General features: G+C 45.2%; 1 protein-coding gene across 1 annotated transcript in view; it reads right to left on the bottom strand.

Moving 5' to 3' along the window:
* Sh3tc2 (SH3 domain and tetratricopeptide repeats 2) overlaps positions 1 to 24,323 on the bottom strand; it is a 58,399-nt gene that overhangs the window by 31,639 nt on the left and 2,437 nt on the right. Inside the window, exons 2-8 of the mRNA XM_036205058.1 lie at positions 18,780 to 18,881; positions 16,425 to 16,552; positions 13,776 to 13,881; positions 12,473 to 12,616; positions 11,118 to 11,316; positions 10,335 to 10,408; positions 8,382 to 8,577 (exon numbers count right to left, since the gene is read on the bottom strand). Of these exons, the coding sequence (XP_036060951.1) occupies positions 8,382 to 8,577; positions 10,335 to 10,408; positions 11,118 to 11,316; positions 12,473 to 12,616; positions 13,776 to 13,881; positions 16,425 to 16,552; positions 18,780 to 18,881 (949 nt within the window). The remainder of the gene's footprint in view (positions 1 to 8,381; positions 8,578 to 10,334; positions 10,409 to 11,117; positions 11,317 to 12,472; positions 12,617 to 13,775; positions 13,882 to 16,424; positions 16,553 to 18,779; positions 18,882 to 24,323) is intronic.

The following is a 24,323-nucleotide window of genomic DNA, read 5'->3' as shown; positions in this document are numbered from 1 at the left end:
ATTCAGCAAGATTGATGACAGAATAGTCCAGCATGCCTCCACCAGGATTCTGGGAGAGAGGCTAAAAGATTGGGAGGGGGCAATTTTCAAAGGGGGAGTGGCTGAGAAGTTTCCAGAGTTAGAGAAAGACATGATGAGTCTTCAAACTGAAGAAGCACACCAAGTCCTGAGCAAAACAAATGAAAATAATATTTTTAACAAGGAATCCACTTCTCATAGGTCTTTCCAAGTTATCTTTTTTTTTTTTTTTTTTTTGCTTATTCTTATTTTTGGGTTCAACTATCCATAATTCAAGTTGTGGTGGTATTGTGTTCCCTGAAATATTGTGCACGCTAATAAACTTATCTGGGGTCAGAGAACAGGATAGCCACAATATTAAACATAGAGGTTAGGCAGCGGTAGCACATGCCTTTAATCCCAGCACTCAGGAGGCAGAACCAGGCGGATCTCTGTGAGTTCAAGGTCACATTGGAAATAGCCAGGCATGGTGACTCAACGCCTTTAATCCCAGGGAGTGATGGTAGAAACCAGAAAGATATATAAGGTGTGAAGACCAGAAACTAGAAGCATTTGGCTGGTAAGGATTTGGCTGGTTAAGCTTTTGGGCTTTGAGCAGCACAATTCAGCTGAGATTCATTCCGGATGAGGACACAGAGGTTTCCAGTCTGAGGAAATAGGATTAGCTGAGAAACTGGCAAGGTGAGGTAGCTGTGGCTTGTTCTGTGTCTCTGATCTTCCAGCATTCACCCCAATAACTGGCCTCATGTTTGATTTTATTAATAAGACATTTTAAGATTCCTGCTACATCCGGCGCCCAACATTCATGGTACGAATTTGTGAAAAAGCTGCTTGCCTGTGGCCTTGCAGGCCCCTGCTCACACCCGAGCTACCCTCAGCCAGTTGGGGTGAAGCACACTGGTTGGATTTACTGAAGGAGGCAGAGGCAGGAAGATCCCGAGTTAGAGGCCAGCCTAGGAGGCTTGCTAAGGAGAAGCTTTGGCCGAGCCAAAAACGGTGGCAGTGGAGCCATGGAGGCAGCAGCTGCTGCTCCGAGTTGCAGGCTGTTTCTCATTGTGTTGGTGACTGCAGTGATGCTGCTTCCTGGGACAAAGGGTTTAGCTGCTTGTTCAGAAACTAGAAGCATTTGGCTGGTTAAGCTTTCAGGCTTTCGAGCAGCCGATCAGCTGAGATTCATTTGGAAGAGGACTCAGAAGCTTGCAGTCTGAGGAAACAAGACCAGCTGAGGAACTGGCGAGGTAAAGTAGCTGTGGCTTGTTCTGTGTCTCTGATCTTCCAGCATTCACCCCAATAACTGGCCTTAGGTTTGATTTTATTAATAAGACTCTTTAAGATTCCTGCTACATTAAGTATTCAATTTAATGACACAGAAGAAATATAAATGATGGCTGGGCAGGGGTGGTACACGCCTTTAATCCCAGCACCCCAGAGGCAGAGGCAGGCGGATCTGTGAGTTCGAAGCCAGCCTGGTCTACAGAGTGAGTTCAAGGACAACCAAGGCTATGTGGAGAAACTGCCTCAAAAAGAAAAAAAGAAAGAAAGAAAGAAAAAAGAAAAGAAAAGAAAAGAAAAGGAATATCAATGACAAGAACACATACATCTGAAATAAAGAACAAAATAACGTGGGCAAATGTTATAATCAATAGTGCAGAAAGCAGAGATAGCCAGCAAAGGAAAATAGTGTTCTCTGAAAACACTAAAAAAATAGACAAAGCCCCAGCACAATGTTCTTGCATTTTTTTCTTGTTAGTTTACCACACATACTTTGAAGATGTTATATATGCCTAGATAAATTATCATCCGAGAGTGTTTAATCCAAACAAAGGCCGAGGACTGGCGGTGCTTGCAAGCTGTGGAATCGCATTGGGAGAAACTCCCAGAGTGAGGCGTTGCAGACAGCAGGGCTAACCTGCTATGGACACCTAGCAGGCACTATTCAGATCTTGGTGAAATTGTGAAGTATCGAGTTCTAAGATTAAAAAAAAAAAAAAAAAAAAAAAAGACTTCCTACCTACAAAGAAATGGCCAACAGCAAAAAATGTTAATCAGCAAAAATAGATGTCATGAGAAATAGAGTCATAAACAGAAAAACTGTAAACAGTAAAAGAGACAACGCAATAAAAGATATAATTTTTAACACTATGAAATTCCGAGTTTTCTACTACTCTCTTTTTGCTGGTTCTGAGCAACTGGCTTATTAATCTTGCTTACTTTCTTTAGTTTTGATATCTGGGTGCATTTCCTGTTGGTTGCACTTTGTTAAAATGAACTATACCACAATAGGGACATAATGTTTACTAAAAAAAAAAAAAGTCAGTGTGCTTGCTATGTGAGACACCTGTTCCCTTGCTCAGGGAAGCTGTGGAGACCCCACCCAGTGAGCTCTCTCTAGTGTCCAGTCTGCAAAGAGAAAGGTCTTCATGGAAGAAAATGTTCCTTCATGTTTTCAAGCAAAGCCATGGTCAAGCAAGGCTTTGACTTATCCTCAAAGAGAGGAAGAATTGGGGAGAAAGGCTGAGGAGCCAGAGGCTCTGCGCAAGCCCAGGTGACCCTTGAGAACCAGATCCTCAGCTGGATTGGACAGTAAAAAGTAAAGTGGTTAATTCTGGCCACCTGCATGGTCTTAAACACTCCACAGGAAAGTATAACCAAAGAATAAAATGATTGGCCTGTTACCTCCCTGAAGAACAATCCAAGGGGCCACACTCACCAGACATCTCCATATGAGATGTCATGTAGGCAATTCTTTATCACTAATGTTTTTTGTTTTTTGTTTTTTTAGAAAGGGTCTCACTATGTAGCACTGGCCATCCTGGAACTTACTTTGTAGACCACACTGGCCTCGAACTCACTGAGATCCACCTGCCTCTGCCTTATGACTTTGGCTCAATTCAATCAAAAAAGATAAGCCCATTATTTTAACCTACAGATTAAATGTTGGCTAAATTATTTCTTCTTCTTCTCCTCCTCCTCTTTCTCCCTCCCCACCCCAGCCATCTGGGAAGAACCTCACACTGTTATTCTTTTAGATAGGCCCACTGCATGGGGTACCCTAACTGCTACACCTGACATCCACATTCAGCTGGAAAAATAGGAACTAGAAATTGGCCAACTTGCCTAAATGGGTAAACAGATGCCAAAGAAAAGTAACCAGTTTCTTTCCTGGCTGAAATCCAGAAGTGTCTCTGGGCCTCTTGACAGTGTCGTTCTTGCTAGAGGCTGGAGATGCCAGAATTGTTTGGGAGCACTAAGCCTTGACCTGGTTTCCAATGATTTTAGGGTTATTAATTCAGAGTAGGGAATGTTAGAGTAGCAATAAAGGCCCATTAAGAAAAATCTTCTGAGCCGGGTGGTGGTGGTGCATGCCTTGAATCCCAGCACTCGGGAGGCAGAGCCAGGAGGATCTCTGTGAGTTCGAGGCCAGCCTGGTCTAAGGAGAGAGATCCAGGACAGACACCAAAACTACACACAGAGAAACCGTGACTCGGGGGGAAAAAAGAAAAAGAAAAAGAAAAGTTTTCTGGATGCTGCAGAGATGGCTCAGCCATTAAAAGCACTCAATGTTTCTCCAGGTGGCCAGGTTTGATTCCCACCACCCATAAGGTGGCTCACAACTACCTATAACTCCAGTTCCAGGAGATCCAGTGCCATCTTCTGGCCTCCACAGGCACCAGGCATGCACATGTTATATAGACATACATGCAAGCAAAGCACTCATCCACATAAAATGAAAGCATAAAAATTAAAGATTAAAAAGAAAAGAAAAACTTCTGGTCAAAAGAATACAGCTCCTGGCTTAGCATTCCAGTTGGGCTAGGTCAATCTCCTGGCCAAGGGAATACCCCAAAGAAGGCAGGTTCTGCTTAAGTCATGCTAAATCCTTTAATGAGATACTATCCTTTTTGCTTCTCAGAATCCCTGCCCCTTATGTACCAGGGCTCAGCCATGTGGCTTTCTAAGTCTGTCACCTTTTAAAACTATCCAGGAAAGTTTCACTTCTTCTCTTCTGTCTGTCTCTCTTCTAAGCCTGCTTTCCCTTATGATTTGGGTTTCCTTCCTCTTTCTCTAAAGTCCCCTTCCCTTCCTTCCTCCATGGGGCTGTTTGGCCACCACAGGTCTGACTTCCATGCCGGCCTAAATGATACGGGTCCTCCCCACCGGTGGCCCAGCTGTTGAGATTTATAACTTGGGTTCCTTTTCTTTCACACTCGAATAAAATTGCTCTTGAGCTTCGGTAAATAAATAAACACAAAATAAAATCCATGCTTGCCTCAAGTATTACAGGCTGGTTTTCTAGTTATCATTGCTGTGAAACCAAGTGGCTGGCATTAAAATGCTGTAAAAAAAAGGAAACTCATCAGTTTGTTTCCTTGGACAAGCATGAGGCTTTGGTCATGTGTTTTGGCCATGTGTCTAAAGCACCAGTCAAAAATTATTTAGAAAATCATCCTGAGGAAATGTCACTCTCAGCACATAGACAATGGGGTATGAATACACACCTATGCACAGACACATGCCCATACATATATCAACACCATAAAAACTCACACACACACACACAAAGAAAAAAGAAAAAAAAACCCTTGTATACATTCATGTTCACACCCTTTATGCGACACTAGAAGAGTCTGGTTTAAGCCAGCGCTGCTGTCCTTCCCTTTACAAAGAAATGAACACAGTCTCAGAGCGACACCCTGTGGCATCAGCAGGTACAGGGCACAGGGATGATACAGGCACCTCAGCAGTGTGCTGCCGGTGAGGCCCGATTGCTTGGCTGTCACGTCTCTGAACTATGACCTCGAAACTCAAAGTCCACCCTTACTGTGGTTCAGGGACATCTGCAATCCCAAGAGTGCTTCTAGGGATATAAGGACCCAGGGTCCCCCTACCTCTGCCACTGCTCCCTGGTTCCTGAATCTCTTTCCCTTAACTACCAAATATGCAGCTTCTGATGCATTAGAGCCCACAGGTGACCAGGGCACTGCCACATCCTCTGATGTGAAAGATGCTGTTCCTCGCTGTAAGAGGGTGCCCTTATAGCAAAGCACCAAATCAACTTAGTGAGCCTGAGTTATCATTTGGGCAGGGTCTGAGTCACAGAAGTCCAAATATGATTTGTAAACTCTACTACCTCCCTCTAACATAATATTCTAATATAATAGCATCCTATTAAAACTGAACCTCAAAGATGACCATGCATAATGGCGACAAAAATGCAATAACAAAAGCCAAAATATCAAACACCAGCACACTGCAGCAGGCCTTGCATGCTCTGTATGCATGCTCTTGTTTAAGCTCTTGATGATCCTATCAAGTAGTGCTAGGCTAGCATCACACACATTTTCAGATAAGAAAACCAAGGGCCAGAAAAATAACTCCCTCTGTGCAAAGTCGCAGAACTGGTTAGCTCATGAAGACCTGGGATCCACTGGCTACAGATATCTTTTGGCCACTGATGCAGAAATCTGAAAACCAGTAAACTACTATACCTCCAAATCGTTCCCTGTTGTCAATCACAAAGGCCTTCCCAGCCAGCCTGCCTCACCCACCGATGCCACCAATCGTGTTAACCACCCCAGCATCTCCTAGCCAGCTCCTTCAGGGGCCATTTTGCATCTTTCTTCATCCTGCCTCAACTGTAGAAATGGTTCTTCCCCCCACTAAGTCTCTGCTCTTTTCCTTCTTTCTCCCTCTCACTAGGACCTCCATGTGGTGGTATTGTGTTCCCCACAATATTGTGCACCCTAATAAATTTATCTGGGGTCAGAGAACAGACAGCCACTAGAACAAAGGCAAAAATGGTGACTAGAAAATGGGAAGAGTAAGCCATAGCAGAAGCTGGGCAGTGGTGGTGCACGCCTTTAATCCCAGCACTTGGGAGGCAGAGCTAGCCGGATCTCTGAGTTCAAGGCCACTTTAGAAACAGCTAAACAGCTTGGTGACACAAGACTTTAATCCCAGGAATCCAGCCTTTAATCCCAGGGAGTGGGGGCAGAAGGAGAAAGGTATAAGGCATGAAGACCAGAAACTAGAGGCATTTGGCTAGAAGCATTTGGCTGGTTAAGCTTTTAGGCTTTGGAGAAGCACAGTTCAGCTGAGATCCATTCTGGATGAGGACTCAGAGGAATCCAGTCTGAGGAAACAAGACCAGCTGAGGAACTGGTGAGGTGAGGTAGCTGTGGTTCGTTGTGTCTCTGATCTCCCAGCATTCACCCCAATAACAGGCCTCAGGTTTGTTTTTATTAATAAGAACTTTTAAGATTCCTACTACACCTCCGTTACAGGAGTCATAGACTTGACGCCAGGATTTTAGGGTTCTAGATACATGGCTTTGGATTCAAGCCCTTGACTGGTGTGTGTCCCCAACTCCCCACCTCCTGCAGCAAAATAAAGGGGACACTCAGATTGGTGTCATTCACCTGGCTGCCACCTGTCATATCCCAAGTCCTTCTCAGAACATTTAGACGGAGCCTGTGTGGGCAGGACACAGATATCCATATGTGCAAGTCTCTCGGGTTCTTTAACTTCCTCCTGATGGTTGCTGCTCATCACCGGTGTCTCTTCCCCTTCCCAACTCCTCCTCTGGGATTCCAGCCTTAGCCTTGTCCCTGGACTCCTGCCTCCTGCTCGGTGCCCTATTGGTACATACCTCACCCAAAGCCAGGCAGCATCCATCACTCTCAGCCTCTGCAGACAGTCAGACACTCGCCATCCTCTTAAGGCAAAGGGCACACCCTACACCCATCTTCTGCCTCAAGGAAGGCCATGCCAGGTCTTGGCTACACTGGTGTTCTCCAGTTAATCTGCCCCCAAGAGGATGACTTGCTTTCCCATGATGCAAAGCTTAACTCAAAGGTTGCCTTTCTCATAGTAGTTTCTCTCTCTCTCTCTCTCTCTCTCTCTCTCTCTCTCTCTCTCTCTCTCTCTCTCTCTCTCTGCTGTGCCTTCTTTATATGTTTCCTATTTTTTATTTTAAATAAATACAATAACATCATTTCCCCTTCCCATTTCCCCTGCCTAACTAACTCCCTCTCCCGAGAGCTCTGTTGACAGCCTTGTCCACTTTATAAATCCCTGCTGTCCTCCGCCCCTCTCAAGGCATCAAGGAGTGCCTTCCTTGTTCAAGGATTCATATTTCATACTTCTGCATAGAAAAATAGCCTGTGTCCTCTCCCTGGAAAGGGCTAAGCACAGAGGGAGTTTCTGCCCTCAATCTGCTCTCTTTGTTGGCTCTTTTTCATGAGAAGGAAGCCTGGTATAAATACTGAAAGCATTAGACATTCCTTGTGTAGCCTTAGATATTCCTTATGTAACCATAGATATTCCTTATGTAACCATAGATATTCCTTATGTAGCCTTAGACATTCCTTATGTAGCTCTAGCTATTCCTATGTAGCCCTAAACATTCCTTATGTAGCCTTAAATATTTTATGTAGCCTTAGATAGTTCTTATGTAGCCACAGATATCCCTTATATAACTGTAGCTATTCCTTATGTAGCCACAGATATCCCTTATATAACTGTAGCTATCTATTCCTTATGTAGCCACATATATTCCTTACACAGCCATAGAATTCCTTATGTAGCCATAGATATTCCTTTAAAGCCTTAGATATTCTTTGTGGGAGTTTAGATATTCCCCGCTGTGGAAAACTGGTCACAGTGTCTTCATGTGTGGAGGCAGTTTATCTTTTCCTTTGCACTTGCCCAAGCCCAACTTTCTGCTTTCCTGTTTGGGTGGAAGCCCACCAAATAGACCAGGCAGTACTACCCCATCGCTGCCCTTCCCATGCCCGGGATGGAGGGGGGTTAGAACAGCTGGTCACCTACTGCTAATTGATCAGATGGGTAGGTCTGTTTCTCAGAACCAGCCCTTTCAGAATCAAGACAGACGGAGAAGGTGCCTCTGGTTCCCCTTGCCAGTGCTGACATCACACATTCAAGTTCTAACCTGAACACTGAGTGTGTGGACATCTCCAAGGGATCTGCTTCCCTGACCTACAAGAAGAGAATGTCATTGAACAAGCCAATAATCTGCCACTCTCCGTCTATGTTCATCCTTCGACGGGGTCTTGTAATTGGTCACTGTGAGTGATGGTACCCAAACCCTTACACTGCACCCCGTTTCTTGAGGCTCTGCTTATCTGTTTGAACACAGCGAGGCTTCAAAGAGCATCTGTAGAAATGAACTGAGACGATTCTTCTAACGATCACTCCTCCTTCCTAGAACTTTCTGTGTCCATCATGGGTGTTGAATGAGCCCCCCTAGCTCTACATCCAGGGTACCCCCTGCACTCTCTGAAAAGCTGCTCAGAGGGGAAGGGAGCATTGGGCAAGGCAGCTGGACCCCCAAACATACTCACACTGAAGAGCAGGAATCAGGATCTATGCTCCTGGTGGGGACAAAGCCCACTTGTCCTGAGCTCATTGACTTCCCAATGAACCACTGCAGCCCAGGAATAACAAAGCCGAGGATTTCAATGCTTTCTCCCTGGAGGAAGTTCAGTTCATCCTTTTGCTCCTGTTGGTAATCCATCATGGCCTTGCACCTTCCTCTGCCTGTGGAAAACAACCCACCGGTCAACTGGAAAGATATAGGGAATGAACCTTGCCCTGTCTATCAGTATGACACAGACTAAGGTATCCCAGCCTTAGGAATTTCAATAATTCACTCCGATCGCGCACACACACACCAAAATCAAACCGGTAGGAATGGCCAGGGATAGTAGGCTTTTCATGTTGCCAAACACCCAAAAAGGAACTCCAATCTGGGTGCTTTAATTATCATTTTTTAGAAAGAAAAGACATAAATATAAGAAAGATATTCTCAGAATACAGAACATGCATGCCTGTAAACTAGATAAGCTGATTGGAAGCTGGGATGTTCCTTATATCATCCTCAACTGATTCTACCACCATTGTACATATCACCACCATGCTTGGCACAGGACCTCAGAGCAGTGCATAAGAATCTTTATAGCAGAAGATGCCTACACCTCCTTCCAGCTGCTTCAGACACAGTGACACATGATGCTTCTAAACACTAGAGTCCGAAGCAAAGTGCATCATGCCTGGTACCTAATCAACTCCCAGAAGATGCCACTTCACAATCACTGGTAGGACAGAATGCTGCAGGGAAGCCAGAGTGATCTGGGAAGATCCTTAAAGCCACAGTAACTACCCCATTTGAGGACTGGCTCACCTAGGATCTAATAACAATGTTTTTGTGAGTACTGTACTCTCTTGTTTACAAAGCACATTTATTCAGAGGGCTGAATGCCAGGCAGGGTACCCAGCAGAATCCCCCCTTCGTGGGTGAGAAAGTGCGACACAGCGTTGAGTGACGTGTCTAAGGGGCACAGACAGAGCTAGGACTGCAGCCAGGCTTCCCTGCTACTGCCCACCTCTCCTGTCCATCTGCTCAGCTCTGTGACAGCATCTGGCTTGATGACACCACTTCTTTACTGAGAAGGCAGAAGCCTAGGGAAGGCAAGGGAGTGCTGGTGTCAGGTTGTGTAAACCATAACAGACTCCAAAGCCCCAGAGTTCTGACTGTCCACAGGCTCCATTTCTGCAAAAGCTAAAAGCCTTGTTTATGGCCAATTATTGCATAGTTCTAATATTTTGATTCTGTCAATCCTTCTATTTAGTTTAAGTGTTATTTGGGTTTGGAATTAGGGAAACTGTGGGGTTTTTTTTAACTAGAGATGTGTGAAAGGAAATGTTCCAGAATAGGGAGCCGCAAGGATAAACTTTCAACGGTTCATTTTAGATATTTTGTTATCTACTAAATGCATTACTTAGCGATGTGTATGCATACACAGAGATTAACTGACATGCGTATGTGTTGCGTGTATGCATGTGAACACAGATACATGTATGCATAGTACATTATCTATTCATCCAATGTTTCCTGGGCACTCACTATGTACTAGGCATTCATAGTCCCCCTAGATCACATTACTCTATGGAGCCAGAAAATATTTGGGTAACGAGTTGGAAACTGGTGGCCTGCCGGTCACATTTGGCTCCAAAATGTTTCATGTGGGCCATGCAAGACTTCTTTTCTAGCGGTCTATCTTTACATCTCCCTCACCCCTGCCATTCCCTGACACCCCTCTCCCAGCCCTTCTCACGCATGCGTGTTCTGCCCATTCGTGGAGGCAGGCATCTGTTTCCCCAGCCCTGGCCTGAACCTTCACTTCACAGGCAAAGACGCCACGTGTGCAGACAGTAACTGGCTTCCCACATCCAGTCAGGGAGATTAGGAGGCAGGTACACATCATCTTCCTGACGATTCTGTTTTCAGCTCGTACCAATGTGACAGGAGCCAGTCCAGTCTCTCTTCCTGGGGAGGCCACAGATTCCCGGGTAGCTCTTTAGGAACCATCTGCCAGTGGAAACATGGAGTTTTCAAACATTAAAACAATGAGCAGAATAGTCCCCTAGAAAAAAATGACGGTGGTGTTATCGTTCACCTTCTTTTAATGACAGCCAACTGAGAACGTACTTCACACTGTGAAAATGCAAGTCTGGCATCTTCCCTAGCTCTATAACTCTTCTGCCAGTTAAATAACTTACACACAACCTTTACTATTCTTACTGTCAACTGTGCCAGGGTCAGGCAGAGCGGAAAAGACATGAGGCAACATTGTCGCCCTATCGATGCTCAAGTTTACAGTATCCTCCGGTAGTCGAACTTTGGTGTAAAGAACAGGCCTGGGGACATCATTTAAAATGGGAGTTTCTGGGCCCAACACCAAGAGAATCAGAGGAGGGTCGGGGTGGGGGACTGAATTCATAGTAACACCCTCAGGTGACATCGACCGTAGTGGCCCCAGTTAATGCTTTGAAAAGTACTTCAATGGAGGTCATATACTTCTTCCTATATACGATGTCCATCTGAAATTTAGAGTTTTTCCACTTTCATCCAATAATACAATTTAAAAAGTGAGAGAGAGAGTGAGAGATTTAAAAGCCACCCCAATTTTGTCCTCTTCCAGGCACCAGGAAAACCATATGTAACAGGATATCTATTCTATTCTGTCAAACTTCAGTCTGCTCTGGGACCCTCCCCCAGGAAGTGGGCAGCTACTCACTGATGGAAAGGGACAGACAGGGGCTCCAGGGCTGACACAGGCACCAGGCCCCTCTGACCCGTCACTAAAGACACGCCTTCCCACTCCGATTCGCCTTCAGAGAGCACGGAGATTAGCTCATTGTTGCACAGTGTCAAATACTCCCCTTCCTTTTCATCTGGCTGAGCCACGGAGCACATGGCTCTGCAGAAGAAGTGGCCTGCAGAGAATGAGAAAAGCCTTCCAAGGAGCAGCCGGAAACGGGAGAGCGTCTCCTTTCAGGTACCACTTAGATGCAGAGCCCAGACAATTTTCTTCCTCCAAGTAAAAGTCCACTGTCCCAGAGGAGACACAAGGGCCTTGTGCTGTGATTCCAGGGAGTAAGAAAAGTCACTAACAAGGAATGCCCTTAAAATAGCTACTAATAGAACTGAGTAATTTGGGAGAATAAGACTTAATTGGACTTTACCTCAGAAAGAGAGAGAGAGGAGAGAGAGAGAGAGACAGAGACAGAGACAGAAACAGAGAGACAGAGAGAGACAGAGACAGAGAGAAACAGACAGAGAGAGAGAGAGAGAGAGAGAGAGAAGAGGGAGAGAGAGAGGTAAAGCAAAGCCCCATGGAAATACATGCACATTACACAACTCTCGCTGTCTTTGTAACCCCGTACTTCACTCAGAGCCACGAAGACAAAAGGAAGTCATTCAGATGAACGCAGTGACTCCGAATGAGCTTTGTAATGGTGGACTGTCCTAAGAGCTGTACACTAGAATTGGAAAGAGAATGACTTTTGTAAAACTATCGGGGGCTAGTCTGGCTTTCAACATGTATTAAGTGATCAGACCTGACCAACTGCCAGTCAGATGGCATCTTCAGGTCAGACAGGGTGCTTCAGCTGGCTCCTCATATTCTGTTATTGAATTTCATAAAAGAGTTCAGGTTTTCTGAGACTCATAAATTTATTTTACAATCAAATTACATCATGTGTTCATAGAACCATCTCTCAATCCTGGAGACCATTAGAATTAAATGCCAATGCCATTATTTTTTAAATGCCAATGGCAGGGTCCCCACCTCCAGAAACTCTACCAGAGGCTGGCAGCCCCCACCCCCACCCCTTAAATCCCCCAAGCAGCCTGAACATGAATCAGTGAGACCAACCAACTAACACAGCTGTTTGTGTTAGGTCAGGACTGGGCTGAGAAGGATGCTTGAGGTTTCGTTACAACAGATAGGTTCACTCAGGCATGTTTTCATCTAAGTTTTTGGTTTTTTTTTTTTTTTTTTTTTGCCTCTCTTAGCATCTTAATTATGGAGGGACTCCAATAACAAATATGTCAATGAGGCTCCCATTCCAAATCCCATGCCAGACTCACCTTCCTGCAGCAGGAGGCCCAGGTATATGTTTTCCAAGTGATTGTCATCTACAGACACTTGGATCTCTGTGTCATCCACCAGTCTGTAGTTGAGCCAATACTTATGGTCAAAGAAGAGCTGTTCCAGACATGTGGACACATAGCCTAGACGTCAAACCAACACAGCCAAACAAGATGAGTTCTGCCCTGAGCGGCCACAGAGAGAAAACACATACCCAGACCCACCATTTAAATGGAGCAGAGTGCTAACTAGACACTATCATATGTCAATATTCTTCTAAACATGAATTATTCATATTGAAATTCTGCTCCTTTTGAATCTTCTTCACTATTCCTATAATGCAATAACCTGCCATCCTCTACCCTCACTGTCTACTACAAGAGTCTCGTTAAATTTGAAAGTTCACACCTAGGAGTCTGAAAAAAACACAGAGGCTAATTAGCAGATCTGAGTTAGAGCCTGGGTTTCTGGGTTTCTGAGTCTGTGACACCGACACACTCCAGGGAGTGAACAAACCGATCCACAAAGCAAAATTTTAATACTGACCATCTATCACGATCACAGGAAATACAGCACAGAGAGCAGGAAAATCACCATGAATATAAGAGAAGTTTCCCACTCCAACCAAGGGTCACTTTGACCCTCAGCCTCAGCCCAGCATGGCTCTCTGGGTACAACTTCAGGAAACCCAGTGTTTTCTGTAGTGCAGCAAATGTTCATCAAATGCAGGTGACTTGGCTGTGAAACCATTAGTTCCTGCCAGAGTTTTTTTGTCCTGGAACGGAGGATGAAACAGTGCCCAGTACAAGGGTAACGTCCCTGTGCTCTGACATCCGTAACTTTCTAGAAAACCCTGAAGACGGGGGCCACTTTCCAGCTAGATCTCCCACCTCTTTCTTTGACTCTTTTACGAACACATGGGACAAAGCATCTCCGAGCTTGAGTATTTTGAGCAGCTTCTGGCTCTTCCTCAGGAATATTGTCTTTCTTCCTAATGAACTCCACATCTATCTCACTGCATCCGACTCGGTAGTTCACCAAATGGTTTGCCCAATTATGTCACTTTTAAAAAGCTCTCCCTGGATGGTATGGAAATGAGTTTCTTCACAGACATTTTAGAGTAATAGTTAATACTTATTTTAGAATTAGCGTTAGAGAGTTTAATGATATTTCAAAAAGCTGACTATCCATTTCAGGGCTGCATCTCCTTTATCTATCAGAGACAAACCAGTTCCCTGATATCAGGCTCAACGAGCTGGCTAGATTGAGAAGTATGTTCTCCTCTACCTACCCAGGGCATACCTAAGTTCAAGTAGGTAGAAAACTTCCAGATTTCTTCCACAGTCTTGAAGGTGATGAGGATCTGGTCCTTCTGGGACTGGATGCTCACCAGCCTTGCAGAGAGGTCCTGAACAAGAGCAACATGTCAGCCTGTGGTAACAGAATCCTTTAAGGAGATCACGTGAGGACCAAGTATTAGTCAACAACTTAGCTGCTGCTAAGCAGTAGGTTGTAAAGCGTTTCTCCCATCAGTGAGTGGTCTACATTATGTTTACTGGTTACAAATGCCATCTTTTCACATTTGGGTTATTTTACAGTCTACCTCAATAGATAAATCTTTATGCACATCCTTGCTTGTTTGGGTACACATGATTCTAAGAAGCTCAGTTGCCAGTGGAGAACATATGTGTCTTCTACTCGAAAATGCAGCCACACAACAACCTCCAAAAATATCTGCCAATATCGTTTCATCAGTAGAACAAGAAGAGGCCCATGAGCCTCTTGCTGTCTAATATGGGACCGAAGTAGGCTTGAACTCAGCGGCACTTGCTTCACCCCAGTCTTTCTCTGTTGGTTGCTCAGAGTGATGGTCTGAACGTCCTACCCCAGAGCCAGGAACTGCCATGGAAAGCATCTGCTAGACCCACTCCTTAGGGGGTCTAAGGGAAAGAGGATCCGAAAGAAGAACCCCAAACCCAGAAAGGTCAGAATTTGCATCCCCTAAACACCAGCAACTCAGAGGCCCCAGATCCTGAGCAGGTATAGATCTTGTGAGCAACCAGGACTGCTGGGTTAAAATATATATACACACACATACACACACATATATACACACATATACATATATATATGTATAGTGAATTTGCTAGATGTCAGACCTTTGCAAGGCAAATCTTTGTGAGCAACACTTTGTTCAGCTCCCACAATAAATACCTGGAAAGAGTGCAATCGTGTATTTAAGCCACTCTATGGCTTTTGTAACATCTAACCACTTCTTAAATGAAAGACGAGGAAGCACAGCACCCTGCCTAGTGGACAGGGTGTACTTTCTCTAAGATGCATACTAAATAACGATGGATGTTATGATTAATAGTATCGTGAAGCTCATAGCACCACCCCAGTTTTGTAAACAAAGAGATGAGGACACAAAGAGGTGAGGTAACTTGCCCAGGGTCATCTACAGTGAGTAAGCCCTGACTGGCTCTTGGATATAGCCAACTTCGGGCCTTAGCTCCACCCCTAAACATACTTAGTTCAAGACATGACCTTACTAATGCCTAGCTCTTGCCATCAAACCCTGCTCCTGCCCAAAGCAAAGGTGACTTGAATCCGAGGGAAATTCATTAAAGGCATCGGCTGCTGGTGTCTTCACTTCCCAAGTTCCGGGGATTAAAATAGAATAAAATCAAATTTAGAAGCCCAGGGTTTGAGAAGCGGCTCAGTAGGTAGAACCACTTGTTGCTCAAATATGAGGTCATGAGTTTAGATCTGCAGTGCCCATGTAGGAAAAGCCACATGCAGCCACTGCACCTGTAACCCCAGTACTGAGGGGCGGAACAGAGACTGGAGGGATGCTGGGGCTTGTTGGCCATCAGCCTAGTGAAAAGTAACAGAGCAGGCCACCTAATGTCCCCCTCTAGCCTCTTCAAATGCCCAAGCACAATGGCCTGCCCAGGGGCATGTGCATCCACACACATGTGTATACACCACAGTCGGACACAGAAACACACTTTTTTTTTTAACTTTAGCCGTTAATTATGGAGCAGATACCACTACCCATGCACCATGTGCAAAACCAAGCTCTCTGCAGGCGTAGCCTTGTGTCTCCTAAAAACCAGCTGGTGTCACTATTACATGACAGCCACAGCAGATTAAGGAGGAAATGAAAATAATAAGGCATATTAATTTGTCACGTAAAGCAATGCTTTCTTTCCCTACCACTGACAGCAACAGATTCTCTCTATTTCTGACTCTCATTCTTTGATCAGACCTTTGGTAATACCACATATAGCTTAACTATTAAGCATCTATCTACTATGAAAATCCATTTGATTTATTACATTGTTCCTCTCATCCCAATATTTATAGTTATATTTTTTTCCATTGGCAATATTACTACTTTAAACATATGTGCTTGCCAGGCAGTGGTGGTGCACACCTCAGGTGGATCTCTGTGATTTGAGGCCAGCCTGGTCTACAGAGTGAGATCCAGGACAGCCAGGGCTACACAGAGAAAGCCTGTCTCAGAAAGGAAAAAAAAAAAAAAACCATGCTCAATGTTTACCAGGACCCAATAGGAAAAGGAGAAAATGGACAGTTGTTTGTGACACAGAGATTGAACTTAGAGTGATAGGGATAGACTGTTCTGGAAACACACATAAGGGAATTGTGCATTTTAAATCAGAATGGGAAAATATGTGAATGTTGTACTCTAGCAACAAAACAAAATTCAAATGTAGCAGCTTCTGAAGTTGTACAGTTGCTAAAGATATCCTTATTCTACATTAATGCAAGTAACTTGCCCAAAATTGGGGGAGGAGGGGCGTTCCTCTGGCTTAGGCCACTCATTCCTGTTAGGCAGCCAGTTGTTTGCTTGGGGACTCACCTTGTTCTAGGCACAGTCCTTGCTATTGGGGACCTGAGATCTGAGAGCCAGCCATCCCAGCTCACCTTAAACAGTGCACAGACTTCATGGTCTTCATTCTCCAGGGCCCAGAGCCTCCTCCGTGCAGCCTCCTGTAAGGTCGCATTGACACACCTCTCGGAGCGGCTCTTCACACAGAAAGAGAGCACCAGGTCTGAAAGAGAATAGAGACGCAAGGCTGGGTGTACTGTGAAAGAAAGAACCAGGGGGAAAGTTGCCCCCACAAACCCTAAATCGATGTCCTCCACCGACAACAGATCAGAGTAGGCTAAAGGATACCCCAAGTTCCCTTTCAGGTGTCCTCCCCAGGGACAGGGAAAGACACTAAGGCCAGCGGGGCTCTGGAGAGGTGGACAGTGGTCACTTTGGCTCAGGTGCTGACACAGACCCAGCCAGGGTAGACATGGCTTCCAGAAGATGGTGTGTGAAAGTTCCAAATGAAAAACTACATTATCCAAAATGAAAAGAATGCATTTATACACAAATTTCTTTTTTTGTTTTGTTTTGTTTTTCAAGACAGGGTTTCTCTGTGTAGTTTTGCGCCTTTCCTGGAACTCACTCTGTAGCCCAGGCTGGCCTCGAACTCACAGAGATCCTCCTGCCTCTGCCTCCCGAGTGCTGGGATTAAAGGCGTGCGCCACTACCACCTGGCCACAAATTTCTTTTTATTAAATGTATTTCTCTTTTAAATGTATTTACTTTTATTTTACGTGTGCTGGTGTTCTGCCTGCATGTGCCTGTGTGAGGGTGTCAGATCTTGGAGTTACAGACAGTTGTGAGCTGCCATGTGGGTGCTGGGAATTGAACCAGGGTCCTCTGGAAGAGCAGTCAGTGCTCTTAACTGTAGAGCCATCTCTTCAGCCCCTACACACAAATTTATAATAGGTAATAAACATTATCTTAGGAGTTGTTTGTACACATTTTCCCAACCTGTTTTTCATGCTCCAGGATTAACACTTCTCATGACAACCAAGGAACCCAAGTGACTGGAGGATACACCTGTGATGATTTTTTTTTATCTTAATTAAATCACCTGATGTGGGAAGACCCGCCTTTTATTTAGATCTTTTGAGGCGGAAAAATCCACCTTACATCTGGGCCACACCTCCTGGTGGCATCCCGAATAAAGAACATGGAAGACAGAAGCTTGAGCTCTCTGCTGCTTGCCCTCGCTTTCACTAACAAGTCTATTCCTTCGCTGGCATTACAGTCTACATCTTCAGGACTCCAGCACATACTGCAGCCCAGCTGAGACATGCAGCCTCATGGACAGAACAACTACTTGATTCTTAGAAGTCTTGTTGGCAGACAGCCACTGTTGGACTAGCTGGACCACAGCCTGTAAGCTACTCCAATGAATCCTCTTCATGTATTCTATCAGTTTTGTCCCTTAGGAGAACCCTGAGTAGTACAACAGGGGCTCAAGCCTCCTCATCATCACATATTAAGTGCATGACAGTCAAGTCACCTTCCTTTTTGAGACTTTGCTTCCCACCTTCCCATCTGATAGGTAGGGGTTTGGGTGTTGTCATAAAGAGGAGACAGTGTAAGAAGAGGACCAGGTAACAGACCTCCTGACACAGGAACTGCTCTCAGAACGGTCCCCACTACTGCATGCCAGATGCTCTGCTACACAAACAGTACCTCCTGTCTGTCGTCTGGTTTCTGCTGTGAGGCTCATCTCAATGATATCATTTTCTAACAAGAATTCTCTCTTTGTGAATTTCACTAAAGTCTCACAAAAGAGGACCTTATGGGATATTGATGAAAATGGATATCTTCCATCACATTGATTTCCAAATCATTTTCTGCTTCTAAAACATTCATTCAGAAGCATCTACCCAGCCAATCTCATTCTACACACTCAGGACTTTATTTTAGTGTTCACTTGTTTAAGAAATATTTACTCTGAGCCTAGAATGTGAAGAGACTGTGGTGTTATACAGAATATAGACAGGTCCTCCAAATATTCATTTCTCAATCTGTGTCTTTGTCATCCATTTTTTGGACACCAACTGCATACAAACAACTCTTTAAAATACCATGATGAATGGACAGTTTTTGTTTAATTTAACCCTGCCCCCCATATCACCTTTAAAAATCTAATCAATACTATGTTTCTCTAGCCCAGAAATTATATATGGAGTTCCTGATACATTCCAGATTCTAAAGAGCTTTGACTAACAGTCTGGAAGGTTTGTGAGTGTAACAATATGATAAAGACACACTTACAAAGATGCACTTGGATGTAACAAGAGACAAGGGCAACGGGGCAGGGGGTAGGGAAAGGGGTCTGCAGATGGAGGGATGAGGAAGCTCTACTCAGAAGGGTTTTGTTTTGTTTTGTTTTTCAGTTGAACATATCTGTGTGACTTAGATACCTTGAGTAATATTCTGTGGCAGGAAACATTTTCCCTTGTTTTCAAGTGAGGCTATGTCCTCCTCACTTGATCCAGGTAGATCTTTGGAAGGACTTTCTTTACCTGAAGAAAATGAAGCAAAAGATCACTTGTAACAGTATATACCAGTCATGAGTATGGACTGCAAGTTTCTACTAAGTGCCAGTGGTTTTCCCAAGATGAGGGGCTTGAAAGAATTATTGCTGTGGTGGCCTTATAATTACATATTAGCCAGCTGTTATTGAAGAACTGTCATATATGTTATCTCAGTCCTGCAGCATCCTGGGTGTACCCATTTCACTAACCAGTCACACCCACAGGCCAAACCCAGTTCCAGGGTACAGTGAGCTGAAGGCACCCCAGTCATGTGGCGCCTACACAGATCATTATTATGGCTATCCGCAACAAGGTCTGGACCAATGAGGAGGTATGGGAGGGCCCGAGTGGAATAAGAAAAAATGGTATCATTAGGGAGATGGCTGAGGAATGGTTGTAATGCCTCCATGCTATCTATCTGTCTGTCCACAAAACATGGTCCTATCTAAAAACTCTATCCTCCCAGCTCTTAAAATAGTTCCTGTTTTTGCTGCTACTGAAGTGGAGTAAAGGGTATAGGCTGAAGCTATTACAAGAGTGCTTGCCTAACACGAACAAGGTTCTGGGCTCCATCATAAGCAGCGTTGTGACCACCACCAACATAACCAAGTTCAAAGAAGGAGGACTGCGGGCTGACAGATGTATGAGATGGTTCAGTAGGCAAAGGCCATCAAGTCTGACAACGTGACTTCAATCCCCAGGAAAGATCTGATAGCTGCAGCTTGTCCTCTGACCTCTACACACACACACACACACACACACACACACACTCACTCGCATGCGCACACACATGCACACACACACACACTCGCATGCGCACACACATGCACACACACACACACACACACACACACACACACACACATACACACGCACGATATAAACATAAATAAATGTTACAAGGGGGAAGACAGATTGGAACACAGGGTGGGGACCAGAGTGAGGTTAGAGGAGTGATATTTTGATTGCTTAAGGTTGAAAAGAGAGCAGAGAGTACAATGAGAAAGCATGAGGAAGCAGAAAGAGCAGAGAAATGTACCCACTGCCGTAGATGCAAAGGCGTGTCCAGCTGCCAAACCTGGAGCAGGTACAGCCCAGGGTAGTTCTTTTGTACTATAGTACCCCATGAATCATGCTCACGGCTTGGACACCACCAATAATACATAGCCCATGACGGGTCTTCACTCTGTGTGGAACAGAGAACCCAAACAGTTGCATAGCCCTCCAGGACTGGCCTCTTTCATGGTATTCTCCAAATACAAGGAGCTCAAGTCTTTAGCACATTAATTTGGGCTGCCGGACTTTGTCCTTTCAGCCACAACATTTCTCAAGAACTAAACCACTGGAGCAGAACCGTGCAAGCAAGCATGACCTCCTCCTAGGAAAGAAGGTTAATAATCTTGTCTCCACCACAAGTTATGTATTTAATCTTCACAACTGCCTATGAAATTTGGGTCAGAGGTGTCTAGGCCCACCGCGTCTTGCCCTCTGGATCTGTACTGTAGTTCAACGACACAGCCAAAGCATGTGACAAGACTCAAGCAGTCACAATCACCCTAGCTACTGCCGAACCTCAGTCCTCAGACTGTCATCGAGAGGCTTGGTCCCTCTCCACAGTGGGCCTCCAGGGTGGCATCTTGACACCCAGAGGTCTCTCTCCCTTTCTTCCTGGTGAGAGCAGCTGGCACTGTTGACGGACAGTGGGAACGAAATGGGTTTCGGCTTGAATGGGAAGAAGAAAGTGCCAGCTCTGAATTGGGAAAACCCAGTGAGCTGCTCAGTTGTGAAAGCGAAGCAGTGAGTAGGCAATCTGGCAGCAATGAGTTAAGGCCATCAGAATCATGCTGTAGTTCTGTCCACAAGAGTCAGAAGTAATGGGGCAGGGAGTAGGGGAAGACACCAGCTGGAAACCATGAGACCTCTCCATGCACTGGTCAAACAAATTGGACAAAGCATGTGACCTGTCTGCTTCTTCTGGGGCCTTTCGTTTCTCCAGTTATGAAAGAAGGAAGTTGTCCAGATCAGCACTTCCAAACCCTGGCTGTGGATTTGCATCATCCAGGTTAGGTTTTAGATATGCATGTCTAGACTTCATCAACATGGATTCTGACTTTTGTGATCTGCAGGACAGCTACGGGGTCGGGGATACCTTTGTTTTAAATCTCCACATGATAATATCAGTTTAAGGCAGGGTTGAGAACCGCATGAGCAGACCAGTGCTTCTCAAATGTAGTCAGTGCCTAGTGGATCGCCCTGGGTGCTGATATTCTGCTCAGAGCTGAGCAGCGAGGTTTTGCATTTCTAGCATTTCTAGATGGTGTTTCCATCACTGGCCTGAGGAGCATATATGGAGTAGGAACCCAGGGCCTTGCACTTGCTAGGCAAGCGCTCTACCACTGAGCTAAATCCCCAACCCCCAAAGTGAATTTTTAGTTTTAGTTGCTTAATACTATTTAGAAATCAAAATGTCTTATTGACCCCAAAATGCTTGTCTTGACTTTGAAACCTGGAAGACGTATAGCCCGGGGTGTTCATTCCCACACATTCAGCAGAGGTGAGTGCTGCTGCCCCACTGCTAAGTACAGGCTGTTCAGCCACCACAGCCTACCCTGCCCAGTCACTCGCTGTGACCTTCCACAAGGAAGATCTGACGGCAGCAGCCTGTGAAGTGAGCCTGCCTTCAGGAAGGAGAGTCCAAGGCAAGGCCCCTGGTGTGGGACACAGGTCGCATGGCCTGTAAAGGAGATGTGAGGTTTGGAGCATGAGGTCAAGTGTTTGATCCCCAGCCCCAAGGGTAGGGAGGATGGGACATTTTCAAAGATGTCTCTAAAAATAAACTTGCAGAAACTGCAGATGACTATCTGTATAATTTAAGTTTGCAATGGTTTTCTAAGCCGATTGGAAAAGACCTATTCTTCTTCCCCTCCTCAAAATAATGCATAGACTCTATTGCATTAAATTCAAGAATTTGTGCTAATCACAAGGTGTAAAGGAGTGATGCACAGCAGGCAGAGTAAAAGAAAACAATAGGGTTGGGGATTTAGCTCAGTGGTAGAGTGCTTGCCTAACAAGCACAAGGCCCTGGGTTCGGTCCTCAGCTCCGACAAAAAAAAGAAAAAAAAAGAAAAAAAGAAAACATTAACACTGCACCCAGTCATCAAAGAACTTGAACCTGGAGTATACGAGAAAGAACTCGAGACACCTTCAAGGGCACACTGGAGAGATGGCTTCTCAGTTAAACATACTTGTTGCTCTTGTAGGGGACCTGGGTTCGATTCCCAGCACCCACACGGTAGTTCACAACCACCTGTAACTCCAGTTCCAGGAGATCCAATGCCTTCTTTGGACCTCCTCAGGTGCCAAGCATCATGTGATACACTTACATATATGCAAGCAAAATACATAAAATATAATGAACAAGTCTAACTAAAAGGTCTTTTAATCTGTAAGAAACAAGCATGCAGGGTAGTGATGAGCTCTGTATGTGTATATGGCCAACCTGCACATGCTGGGCAGGTAAGGGACCATGTTTGGTAAACATAGTAGGGCCAGGAGAGATGAGCACTCTGGCAGGTAGAAGTGATGGGATGGGTATGTAAGCAGTGGGGAGCTGTGGGGCATGCTTGGCAGTGGAGTGACTGCTCTACTGGGAGAAACTGAGGAAGGATAATAGAAAAGGAAGCAGAAGACTCGGAGGGACCAGCTAGAGAGCTGTTAGAAATTCAGGGAGGGTGTGGGAGACTGGACTGTAATTTGACCTAAGCAACAGAACAGAGCCAATGATATACTGTGTTTGAATGTAAGAAGAAGAGAAGGCAGCCTGCGGTGGTGGCGCACGCCTTTAATCCCAGCACTCGGGAGGCAGAGGCAGGAGGATCTTCGTGAGTTCGAGGCCAGCCTGGTCTACAGAGCAAGATCCAGGAAAGGCTCAAAGTGACACAGAGAAACTCTGTCTCGAAAAACCAAAACAAGAAGGAGGAGGAGGAGGAGAAGAGGAGGAGGAGGAGGCATCCTGGCCTGACAAATACTGAAGACAAATATGAGGGAGAAATAAACATCACCAAAAAAAAAAACAAAAAACAAAAAAAAAAAAAAACAAAAACAAAAAAAAAATGGATACTGGGAAATTTAGGCCCAGAAATGAGTGGTGATTTTACCAAGATCACACAACAACTTAACAGACAAGTCAGAGGTCGTCCAAATCACCGGGGGCAGACTTGGTTATTTCTACTATAGTAGCTGACCTTGGAACTCTAAGGTCAAAGGTCTCTGATGAGGAAAGCATCCCAACACAGGAACTTCCTGGAAATGAGGCCCCTCCCCCTTCTCTTCTTCTAGTTTCTCTGCTCCTACCATCACCCCAAAACTTAAAGAAAATCAACATTGAAGGCCTCCCACATGCTCTTTATTACTTTGCCCACATTTTTTTTTTCCTTCGACCCAGAGAACACACCATCAGCGGTTTTTGTGAGCTAAGCCCACATCTGACTGCTAGGAGAAAAAATAAAGTCTCTCACTATAGCTACATCCCTCTATGTGGATGTATCTCCGACTGCAAAGAGGGGTCGGCAAGCAAGTTGCATAACGACAGCTTTCTGTTTATGTCTAAAACTGCAAAGTACTCTCGGCAATGACTGAGTGTGCGTGGATATGTAAGGGGGGAAGAAACCCACAGAATTCAGTGAGAAGTAGGAGTCAGACTGGAAAGAACCAGCCAGGGGACCCTGATTATAGAGGCAACTTTTTTACTTATTCAAAAAGAGAAAGACAGGAAAGAGTTCTGCTGCCACAAAATGATAAAGTGGATGGGGCTCACTGTTCCAACGCTGTGTACCATCACTGTGTTCAAAATGTCTCTCCATCCTTTGAAATCCAGAGTGGTGCCCTGTTTATTGCTGTGTGCATTCCCTCATCCTGTGATTATATCAACGAGTCGGGTTTTACCAGAAAGTCTGAAAAGAGAGTGACAGTGTCCACACAAAAAAATTTCCCCTGCTTCTTCTACATGAGAAGTGCTGCCAAATCTCTTCGAAGGGGTGTTGGAGATAAGAGACAAGTGCTAGGCACTTCTGACATGGCTTCCTCTGGGATCTGAAGTGGGCACTTGTTGGTGACTAACAATGGCAAGAACCCCGAAGGCGAGAAGTCAGAGGTCCGGGCAACTGCCCAGGACCTGTCCTCTCACCATATGCTAGTAGGAGATTGCTGCAGAAAGTGAGAGAGCCAGGGACTGGAGGAGCTCCGGGAAGGCTCTACACAGGAGAACACAGCTTGCTAAGGCAGCCCAAGCCAGCTTCCATGACGGTTACACCAAGGCAAACCTGGGCAGCCGCCCAGGGTCCCACGGTATCTCGAACCTTCTCCCTTGCCTTCCCCTCTACACAAGGACACATGGTTTGGTCCCCACTGTTAACTGCCACCTAAACAGAC

Source organism: Onychomys torridus, chromosome 13 (genome assembly GCF_903995425.1).
Source record: "Onychomys torridus chromosome 13, mOncTor1.1, whole genome shotgun sequence".
Lineage (NCBI taxonomy): Eukaryota > Metazoa > Chordata > Mammalia > Rodentia > Cricetidae > Onychomys > Onychomys torridus.
The sequence above is the reverse complement of the archived record's forward strand: the minus strand, read 5'-3'. Positions and strand labels throughout refer to the sequence as shown.